Source organism: Dipodomys ordii, unplaced genomic scaffold (genome assembly GCF_000151885.1).
Source record: "Dipodomys ordii isolate 6190 unplaced genomic scaffold, Dord_2.0 Scaffold61, whole genome shotgun sequence".
In the NCBI taxonomy this organism is placed as follows: Eukaryota; Metazoa; Chordata; class Mammalia; order Rodentia; family Heteromyidae; genus Dipodomys; species Dipodomys ordii.
Window position 1 is genome coordinate 516,062 of NW_012267277.1, and position 11,769 is coordinate 527,830.

At 42.0% G+C, this 11,769-nt stretch overlaps 1 protein-coding gene across 1 annotated transcript in view; it reads right to left on the reverse strand.

Annotated features, from left to right (window-relative positions):
- The window catches only part of LOC105989921 (calreticulin-like), a 44,612-nt gene extending 43,073 nt beyond the window's left edge, over positions 1-1,539 (reverse strand). The window contains exon 1 of the mRNA XM_013022191.1: positions 1,437-1,539. Coding sequence (XP_012877645.1) covers positions 1,437-1,539 — 103 coding nt within the window. The remainder of the gene's footprint in view (positions 1-1,436) is intronic.
- Between the last annotated feature and the right edge of the window lie 10,230 nt (positions 1,540-11,769).

Here is an 11,769-nt window from a genome sequence, read left to right on the forward strand (position 1 = left end):
TTGGTCGGCTGTGGGGCTTGAACTCTGGCCCTGGGCACTGTCCCTGAGTTCTTCAGCTCAAGGCTAGCATTCTACTACTTAAGCCACAGCACCACTTCTGGTTTTCTGGTGGTTTATTGTAGATAAGAGTCTCACAGACTTTCCTGCCTGGGCTGGCTTTGAACCATAATCCTCAGATCTCAGCCTCCTTAGTAGCTAGGACTACAGGTGTGAGCCACTGGCACTGGCTCTTACGAACTTTTAACCTGAGCTAACCTCCAACCTCAGTCTTCCTGATGTCTGTCTTCTGAGCAATTAGGATTATAGGTATAAGCCACCAGCATATCTGTTTTTGTTTGTTTGATACAGGGTCTTCTTATGCAGTCCAGCTCTCCCTAACTTATGATCCTCCTGCTCAGCCTCTGAGTGCTCGAATGACAGCATGTAGCTACCACACCTGAGTTCCATCTGAGAAACTCTTAATTCTTCCTGCAAAATGGTGCTTGGGTTTCACCTCCATCTTGAGCCATTCTGTCCTACCCCATTACCTGAGCTAACTCCTTCCTCTGCTCTACCTCTGTAAATCACTACTTTCAACATGTCACTGGTATCATAAACTAGGAAATTGAGTTTCAGAAAGGAAAAAAAGTGCATCCCTTCTTTCAGGATGGAAGATGGGCTTGAATGCAAAATCCTGATTCGTAGGCAAGTGTCTTCCTCATTTGCTGTACTTTCAGAGAATTAAAATTTTTCCCATATACAGAGAGCGAGGGGAGAGAGAGAGAGAGAGAGAGAGAGAGAGAGATCTTATAGTATCATAGCCCAGCATGGAGGTACACACTTGTAATCCTAGCACTTGGGAGGCTGAGGAAGCAGATCTCCAGTTTAAGGCCCAATCTGGACCACATAATTAGATCTTCTCAAACAAAAACAACAAACCTCAGTACCATTGGGCACTTGTCCTTTGTGAAGTAAGCACTGCCTCAATTTCCTGATGATCCTCAAACACTGCAAGGCAGAAGATGGATAAGGTGACTTCCAAGAGCATCTGAGAGCTACTATTTGTGAAACACAGAAATCTCATGATCACACTTAGGGCTGAATTTTACATTTATGGTCTTAGGATGAAGGTAGAACTGTGCACAACAAATATTTATTGTACACCACCGTGTATTAGGAGCAATGTTTGCGTACTTTATCTCCTTGATTTCTCAATCATTTAGGTAGATTCATATAGTCCTCATTTAATAGAGAAGGAAATTGAAACACAGACAAGCTTAGCTACTCACCCAGGGTCACAGCTAGGAAAGTAGCCAACAGTGATTTGAACTGATTCTTTGTACTCTAAATGAGCTCCAAGCATGTATGGTCCACCTGAATGCTGAGGCAGGCGATTGAGGAGGAGCAAGTAGGGTCTGGTCTGTCATCCCTCCTTCCTTACAGGTCCAATTGCTTACCTCCATCTTCAAACTCCTCACGGAAGTAGACCTGGCGCTGCCCTTGTGTGCCCAGAGTGCTGGCCACCAGCAGCAACTTCAACAGTAGCCGCAGCCCCTTCATCTTTTCCAAGCCCCCAGTCCTGGCGTGCCCTGGTCAGATGCTCTGTAGTGCTGCAATTGCCAGTGCCTCAATGTTAACCCTGGGGCAAGAACTGAGATCATCTGCATCCCTCACTTGGCTGCCTCCCATTCGTGGCCTGGGCTTGGGTAAGAAGTACTGCAGCCAATGATTGGGGAACATGTGCCTTTGAGTGCTGGAGGAAATAGTTCAGGGGACAACTAAGCATCTCAAGGGAGCTACTAGGCAGGGTCTCCAGAGAGGAGGGGAGTGGCAGGGCCAGCTGAGGCTGGTCTCTGGGGTCCTGGGAATCTGCTTGATTTTTGGAGTAGCTGCATTCAAAACACTGTCATATGATTCTTTCCATCAACCCCTGTCCCTCTATCCCTGTGTTCTCCTCTCCTTCCTTCTATGCTTCCACTTGACCTGTGAAAAAACAATTTTTAAAAGCCAGGTGTGGTAACGTATTATCTGTAGTTCCAGCACTCAAGAAGGGAGGCAGGAGAATCACAAGTCTGAGGCCATTCTGAGCTACAAAGACTCCATCTCCGGAAGAGGAAGGAGAATGAAGAAAGCAAAGGAAAAGAAAGAAAAGAAGAATAGTAATGTGATGTCTTTTTCCCCCCAACAGACACTGCATTTTTTCTTTTTTCTTTTGTCAGTCGTGGCTTGAACTCTGGGCCTGAGCATTAAGGCTAGCACTCTACCACTTGAACTATAGTGCCACTTCCGGTTTTCTGGTGGTTTATTGGAGATAAGAGTTTCACGGGGGATGGGTAGGTGGCTCAGTGGTAGAGCGCTTGCCTTGCATGCCTGAAACCCTGGGTTCAATTCCTCAGCACCACATAAGCAAAAAGAAAAAAGCTGGAAGCGAGCAAAAAGAAAAAAGCTGGAAGTGGCGCTGTGGTTCAAGTGGTAGAGCGCTAGCCTTGAGCTGAAGAGCTGAGGGACAGCGCCCATACCCAGAGTTCAGGTCCCACGACCAGACCAAAAAAAAAAAGAGTTTCACGGACTTTCTTGCCAGGGCTGGCTTTGAACCGTGATCCTCAGATCTCAGACTCCTGAGTAGCTAGGATTACAGGCGTGAGCCACCGGCTCCCAGCTGATATTTCATTTTTATACATGTTGCACAATGCCTAGCTATGGAAACAAGCTCTGGTCAATTGTAGTGAATGGAAGCTCACCAGGTGAGGGTGAAGATTTTCTAATAAAGCTTTCCTTATACTAAGACTGCTTCTTTTCATAGTCTAAATGTCTACCCCTAGCTAAGGGATGAGCAGATTGGATCTGAGTTTTCCTGAGGGAATCCTCAAGTAGATATGTCCTGGGTGGAGCAAGGCACCAGTTCTGGCCCTGAAGGAGAAATGGGCAAGAAGCTTGTTGCTCCATCCTTTTTTAAGAAGGTTGCCTATAATTCTTTTCTTTTTTTTTTGGTCAGTTGTGGGGCCTGAACTCTGGGCCTGGGCGCTGTCCCTCAGCTCTTCAGCTCAAGGCTAGCGCTCTACCACTTGAGCTACAGTGCCACTTCCGGCTTTTTTCTTTTTGCTTATGTGGTGCTGAGGAATCGAACCCAGGGCCTCATGCTTGCAAAGCAAGCACTCTACCACTGAGCCACCTTCCCAGCCCAGTTACCTGTAATTCTAATTACTTAGGCAAGTAGCGCATGCCTATAATTCTAGCTACTCAGGAGGCTGAGATATAAAGGTCCAAGTTGGAATCCAGCCCAGGCAGGAAAGTCCATGAGACTCTTAACTTCCAATTGACTCCCAAAAAGCTGAAAGTGGAGCTCTGGCTCAAATGGTTAGAATGTTAGCCTTGATCAAAAATGCTCAGGGACAGCACCCAGGCCCTGAGTTCAAGCCCTAAGCCCAGCACACACACACACACACACACACCCCAAAAGTCATCTTTCACTCACAGGTTCTTTCCAGTGAGTAGAGCATTCCTGCAGTGAAAAGCCCAGGGCGTGTCCTCTTCCTTACCATCAGTGGTGGTGGGGCAGGGTATGGTTGGCCTCAGCCATCTTGTGCATGTCATGCTTCCTTTTGATCATTGGACCCTGGTTGTGAAAAGCGTCAAATAGCTCATGTGTCAGTTTCTCTGGCATCAGTGTTTACCAGTGATCCTTCTCTCTGTACTCAGTGATCATCTACTTCACAGTACTTAGTCCCATCATTGGTAGGCTAGAGGTACAGGGACCTGGTAGAAATGGTCACTTCTGAGGATGGATACTAGCCCAACTCACAGGCTCACAGTTTTTTCAGTGCTTGGTCAAAGATGGCATAGGGGTTATGTTCAACAGTTGCCCATTTTTCTGCAGAAGCAGGTGATGATCTTACACCAATTCCTTTTCATTGCTTCCAGAGTCTGGCTTATGAAGGATCTAGCCAGTACCTTGTTTTCTCCTTTCATCCTCATGTTGGTGAACTTAGCTTTGATAGGTTGAGTTTTCTTGAGCTCCTGCTCAGATCTCTCCTCCTCAGTGAGCTCAGCCACAGTTTTGTGGTAATATTCTTTGTCAACCAGGGGAATTTTTGAATTCAGGACTGTAGCAGCTCCATCTCACCTGAGTTAGCCCTGAAAGCCATCAGACAGCATGTTGTATTCCTTGACCATGATGTCTGTTTTTATTGAACAAAAACACTAAGTCCCAGGGTAGCCTAGAAGAAGTCCTAACTTGAGATGGGATCCCAGTGAAATCCGGAAGGGGGTGACCCTGAGGTTATCCAGGCTGCAAAGAATAAAGGTAGGGTAGGGGAGAAGAGGTGGAAGAGAAGGAAAGGGAACACTAAGTGCAGAGACAAGAAGAAGGAAGGACTAATAGGTTGACATTGCTTTACCACAACCCATCCTTTGCAGTCACTGCTAAGATCCCTGTAGTGAGGAAAATGAGGCTCAAGGAGGAGAAATAGCACAGGCATTTGCTGATCACTGGTGTGCCGAGCACTGTGATATTTATAATAAACATCAGGCACTCAAGCTACCACTGTACCACTGTGTGAGGAGGGTGTCATTGTGCTGGCTTTATAGAGGCACAAACTGAACCTTAGGGACCGCTGACTTGCCAAAGTCATACTGAGGAGCTAGAATACCTTCTCCTCCTCCTCTGCTTCCTCCTCCTCTTCTTCTTCCTCTTCCTCCTGCTAGCCCTCCTCCCCCCTCCCTCCTCTTCCTCCCTCTTTCTCCCCTCCCTCTTCCTCCTCTTTCTCCTTCTTCTTTTGTTGCTGCCCCTCCTGCTGCCATGGCTGGACCTGGAGCTTTAACTCAGGGCCTGAGTGTTGTCCTTGGGCTTTTTCTTTTTGTTCAAGGTTAGTGCTCTACCACTTCTGGATTTTTTTTGTAGTTTAATTGGAGATACAAGTCTCAAGAACTTTCCTGTCCAGCCTGGCTTTAAACTGCAATCCTCAAATCTCAGCATTCTGGGTAGCTAGGATTACAGGAGTGAGCCACTGATGCCCAGCTAGAATGGCTTCTTATTCTAGTAACTTCACTACATTTTCATTTAACTTCATTAACTATCTGCTTATTAAGGTCTTTACTATGTGTCCAGCATTGGCAAGGAAGTGAAGACACCAGAGAGAATAAGATACACAAGTTTTCTGTATTCATGGAACTCACTTCCTAGTGTGGGAGACAGAAAATAATCAAACAAGCAAATAAATATCAGGTAATGATGTGTCCTCTGAAAAGGTCAAATGAAGGTAATGACTAGAGTGTTAGCTAGTGATGAGGAAGGCTAATAGACAAAGAGAAAGAAGAGGTCAAGGAAGTCCTCCTTGAGGAGACACTTCGGTTAAAATGTTGATAAGACATGAATTGAATTGGGGACAAGCATTCCAGGCAGATGATATATTAAGTTCAAAGCTTCTGAGAAAAGAAATGAGTCAGTTTCATTTGAGCATTAGAAATATAGTCAATACGGTTCAAACAACAGGAGAGGACAATCTCAGGAGTGAGGGTAAAGAAAGTGTTGAGTCAATATCAACCAAGGGAAGATTTACAATTGATACACTAGAAAACCCTTGCAGGGAGTAATACCATTAGATTTATATCTTAGAAAGATTGCTTTCGGCAAACATGGAGATGTACACCTGTAATTCTAGCACTCTGGAGGCTAAGGCGGGAGGATTGCAAATTTGAGGCCAGCTTGGACTATATTATCTGGCTCTAAATTCTGTCTATACCATAAAATCACTTTGTTGTGTGCTCAGTTGGGCATATCAAGTAATAAGTTAGAGTATATAAATATGACACTCAGAAAAGGTCTTAAATACAAATACACATTTGAGAAACATAAGGGATTTGGGGGCACATATATATCTTTGTATCTTTTATCTTTTTGAGATGAGGTTGTCGAGGGAGTGGCTTTGTTTTTTTATTTTATTTTAATGTAAAGGTGATATACAAAGGGGTTTATAATTATATAAGAAAGGTAATACATACATTTCTTTTATCTTGTATCCTTTTTGTCTATTTTTCTTTCTCAAAGGGAGAAGAGACTGGCCAAGAACTATACCAATTACTCAGACCTGGAAAAAGCCCTGCCCTGAGATGTGTGTGGAGAAAGAAACAGAAAAGTAAACTACAAATGGCTCCAAAGGAAAGACCCTCTTCTTCCTTTAGAATTCTAAGAGGTTTTTTCCTTACCCATTGGCATAGAGCTCTTAAAGAGAATGCCAAAGTTGAAATTTGACTAATACTTACTAATCATGTACTATATGACAAGTTCTGGGGAGGCAAAGATGACACAACCCAATCCTTATACCCCAGGAATTCTCAAGCCAGCAAGAGAGATAGATATTTAGGCAACTAACTAAGGACCAAAGAAACATGGATTTGGTGCCTTCATAGAGTCAAGAACAGCACAAGGACAGTAAGTTGTACCAGGAGATGGGTTTACTCAAAACATCTTCTGTTGTCTTTGTAATAGCAATAGATAATTTTATCCCTTTTTGATTGATGATTGATTTTTGTCTGAGACTGGGACTCCAACTTGGTATCTGATGCTTTCACTCATTGGCTGATGCTCTACCACCCAAAACACACCCCCAATCCCTGTTCCCATTTTAGAAAAAGAACTGAGTCTTAGAGATGGTGGGTAACTTGCCCAAGGATCCACAAGAGACAAGTAGCAAAGCTTAACTATGGAACTAGATATGCCTGACTTCAGAGCCCACGTGCTTAACATTCTTTAAAATTTGTAACAGTCTGATAGAGCTGGAATAGATGTAGAATCCAGAATAAGGTAGGAGAGAAAGTGTGAAGATGAGACAGAGCCAAATTGGTCCAGGCCTTAAATAACAACTGAGACATTTAGATGTTTCCTTAAGGCCAGAGTTTTTTTCTTTTTTCTTATTTTTATGTTCCTGGCAGTACTAAGGTTTGAAATCAGGGCTTCACACTTGCTAACCTGGCATGTTCCACTTGAGCCATACCTCCAGTCCTGTTTTTCATGAGTTATTTTAGGATAGGGTCTTGCTTTCTGCCCAAGCATGTACCTGAACTGTGATCCACCTACTTTTAAGCTTCTCATCATCACTTTTAAGATAGGTGTTCACTACCATGTCCAGCTTCCCTTCTATGGAGATGGAGTCCCATTTTTTCTTCTGAAAAATTTTCAATCTCTGCATTATTGACTTTTTGGGTCAGGTAATTATTTATTGTGGAGGGCTGTCCGCTGCATTGTAGGATTTTATTTTTATTTTTGTCGGTCGTGGGGCTTGAACTCAGGGCTTGAGCGTTATCCCTCAGCTCTTCAGCTCAAGGCGAGCTCTCTACCGCTTGAGCCACAGTGCCACTTCCGGTTTTCTAGTGCTTAATTGGAGATAAGAGTCTCACAGACTTTCCTGCCCGGGCTGGCTTTGAACCGTGATCCTCAGATCTCAGCCTCCTGAGTAGCTAGGGTTACAGGTGTGAGCCACCAGCGCCCTGCCATGGTAGGATGTTTAGCAGTGTCCTTGGCTTTTCCTCAATAGATGCTAATAGCATTCACCCCAGTAATTATGACAACTAAAAATGCCTCCAGACATTGCCAGATGTCTCCTGATGTGTGTATGTATACTGAATGTATGAGGGTGTGTATGCATAAAATTAAGCCCCAATTGAGAACTGCTTCTAGGCATTAGTGGGACTCAGTGTTTGAAAAGAGGAATATGATAAATATTAGTAATGCTTTCCTAAAGTCAGTATCTCTTATAACAACCATTGTGAATGTTCACAATGAACTAACCTTTGTGAGAAACTGTATTTGTTTCAGTTCTGATAAGCTGGACTTGCATGTACTATCTTACTAACATTCCAGTGGAGTCTATTCATTTTCAGTGAAATGATAAAGTGGACTATGCGCTCCTTAAGGACAGTCACCATAGTGCTTTCTTTGTTTTTTTTTTATATCAGCTCCTGGTATGATGAATGTATGATGAATGGGTAAGTTTTAAAAATTATATTATGGGGGCTGGGAAGGTGGCTCAGTGGTAGAGCGCTTGCCTTGCATGCATGAGGCCCTGGGTTTGATTCCTCAGCACCACATAAGCAGAAAATAAAAAAGCCGGAAGTGGCGCTGTGGCTCAAGTGGTAGAGCGCTAGCCTTGAGCTGAAGAGCTGAGGGACAATGCCCAGGCCCAGAGTTTAGGCCCCATGACCGGCCAAAAAAAATTATATTATGTAAATAATTAAAATTTATGTTAGGATATAATGATGAGATTAGAGGTTTGTTAGAGGTCTAAAATGAAACAAAAATACATTTTAGTCTTTAAATGCAAAAATCCTACAAATCAATAAAATGTGTACACTTCATTATCAAGTGTGCTTTTCCATTTGGGAAAAAGTTTATGACATGTTTAGCATTCATACAGTTTTCTTCAATCTGTAAGGATACACTTAAATTGTTTGCTTGTCTCAGTCCATTTGTGCTGTTAGAACAAAATATCTATGACTGGAAAATTTACAAGACATTTATTTCTCAGCTGTATAGCATGGCTGTTTATAGTCACAGCTACTCAGGAGATGGAGATAGAAGGATCTCTTGTGTTCACTAGTTAAAAGCAACATAACTACACACTGTCTAAAACATGAGAAAGAAGGAAAGAAAGGAAGGTGAGGGAAGACAACAAAGAGAAAGAAATAATTTTCAGAGTTCTAGTGTAGGAAGTCCAAGATTATGACACTAGCGTATTTGGTGTCTAATGAGGGCTTTTCTCTGCTTCTAAAATGGGGTTTTCTTGCTGCATTTTCATATTAACTGAAAGAGGTAAAAGCGGTTGACTGCTGTGTCCCTTACATGATAGAAGAGATGAAAGGACCAGGCTGCTCTCTGAAGCCTCTTCTATAAGAGCATTACACCTATCCATGGAAGAAGGTCCCTGTTGGCCAACCCCACAAAGTGTTCACCTTTTAATGCTATCACTTTGAAGTTTACTTCCAACAATGAATTTTGGAGGTACACATACATTCAAACCATAGCATCAATGTCTAAGGCATTTTAGATTTACTTTATGCAATTCAATTCAGTATATACTGAGCTAACCCAGGAAGGAAAGGAAGGCATAGTTACCAGCCTCTAAGATGTGTCTAATTAAAAGGGATGTCAAGCTTCTGGGTCTTCTTAACCTTGTTCTATCTCTTATCAATGATGTGTTCTTGGGCTAATAAAGTCTGTACTTTTACTTTCTCTTTAGACTTCTTACTCCATACAAAAAATACTTAAAGACGAATGTATTGAAATAGAGACAAACACAGCGCAGCTAGATTCATTATTATATATTCATTTCTCTTCTGGGTTTAGAAGAAATAGAAGTCAAAACATTTTCCTTGGGTCCCTATAAGTATCACAAACCCTTAGCACTATGCCTACTATACCTAATGAATAAATTATGTTTGGGACCCATTATTGATATTCCCACTCTTTAAAAGTTTAGTTTTCAAAGGGTTGCTATAATGATTACTTGAGGCACTTAAGTGCTGCATGAGGGCAGAAACAAGTTTGATTTATTCTTTATTATGTACATACAGCCCTTGGCATAGAAAAAGCACTCAATAAGATGAATGTTAAATTAGCCACAGTACAGTGCACACTTGATACATATCAGATTTATTTCATCAGACCTCCTTGGGAATCATTCAGGACAAACATAATAGATATTTGCAAGTTGGAGTATATGGTATAGGCCTTGAATGGAACAGAAATTTAGATCAAGATTCTCCCTGATCTAAAGTGAGCCAACAACTTCATATGGTTTTGTGTCTTATTTATATATTTATCTCACTCAGTCATAGCCATAATACCATCTATCACAGGTGTTTGGGTAGGAGAAGGAAGTTTCAAAACTATCACTTTTACTCTCCAGTGTGGTGTATTTACATACTCAGGGAGTTGTTCCAGTGTTGCCTGTATCTCCAAATCCTCCAGATCTAATTACAAAGCTACAAAGTGAGTGCATAAATTATTCACTAAGGCCCATGTTTTGGAAATCACTGTATAGTCCTGGGAATTAGATAGGAGGTTAGATCTTTGTAATTGATATGCTTCCCCTTCAAGGTTGAAACCTTGTGGATCAGTTCTTTCTGTCTGAAGGCAATGTGTCTGCAATTTTGCAGGGCTAGTTTGACATTTAAACTCCAAACACTAAATATGGGGAAGAAAAGAACATTTCAAACAGCCCATCCCAATTCTTCTCAGGTCTTCTTCTTCAGCCTAATCTCCCACCCCAGGTGTACTTGTTCCCCTGGTTTAGCACATCTGAAAAAAGATGACATTTCCCATGCGCATCTTACAGAATCTCAAGCTTTCAAGCGTCTGCTGATATCATTCTGTTTGCCTGGAATATTCTTCAAAGCCCTCATCATTCTGGGAATCTCGAGAGAGAGAGAGAGTTCCTATTTCTAGTAGTTTCTCTACAAATATTTTCTCCTAAGAAAGCTAAACATGGTTTCATGTCTATAAACTCATCTCAAACATTACTTCTTTGGCAGTCTTTCTCATCTTCCTTAGAAAGAACAGAAGCAAAGAAATGCATTTGTGTTAGGCACCAATTATACAGAAGTATTATGCTGGATTCTTTACATCTATTATCTTATTTAGCCTTCAGGGTAATTTTGTGCAGAAAATATCGTTTATCCTCAGTATCTAGTTCAAGAATCTGCTATGTAAAAAGGTCAAACGTCTTGAACAAGATGGAGGAGGTAAAATTGGAATTCAGATCTACCTGGCTATCTCCCTCGGGCCAGTCAGTAGTTCTTGGCGAAATCTTTCCATCATGGCGCTCCCCAAACATTATCACTATATGGCAGTTTATTTACATACTTCCATAATCAAAATTCTTGAATCAGAGAGCTTCAAATATTCGTGTTTTTTTTTTCTCAATGACTGGCACATGGTGAGTGCTCAGAACAGTGATGGAATTAGGTGAGTGACAACAACACACTTCACAATTAGCTAACACGTGTGTATGTGTGTGTGTGTGTGTGTGTGTGTCAGTCGTGGGGCTTGAACTCAGGGCCTGGGTGCTGTTCCTGAGCCTCTTTGTGCTCAAGGCTACTGCTCTACCCCTTGAGCCACAGTGCCACTTCTGGTTTTTGAGTGGTTAATTAGAGATAAGAGTTTTACCAGGACTTTTCTGCCCAGGCTGGCTTTGAACCACAATCCTCAGCTTCCTGAGTAGCTAGGATTACAGGTGTGAGCCACCGGCACCCAGCTGCAAACCATTTTTAAATGTATTATTGCACTTAATCACAAAGAACCATAAGAAAAACATCTTGCTGTTGAAAGCTAGCCATTTTTTCCTAAACTTGCTGTTTCACTTTCTCATTTCTTTAGCTAGTGGAATGGGTGTAGGAAAGACCCAGGAATTGCTGTTTGTAGACAAAAACAAGTTCTTAGTTCCTTTACCCAAATAGAAGCATAATTTGTTTCCTCTACACTCAGCAAACGAAGCTAGATTTTTTCTATGTTTAGAAGGTAACGGTCTGGAAATGTTTTCTTTGATGGCCAACAAATGCCAATTAAGAAATATGATACCAATAATAGCAATAACAATAAAAACCCAGTTGTTGGCAGTTTAGGAAAAGAAAGGGAAGCAAACTGGCAATAATAGTGCACTATGAAATAGTTTGCATCTATGCAGTGGATTGTGGAAAAGCTGGGAATAATTTTTGCTGAATATTTTTTTTAAATCACATTTCTTAAACAGTTGTGTAAAGAAACTTCATATTGGGGCTGGGAAGGTGGCTCAGTGG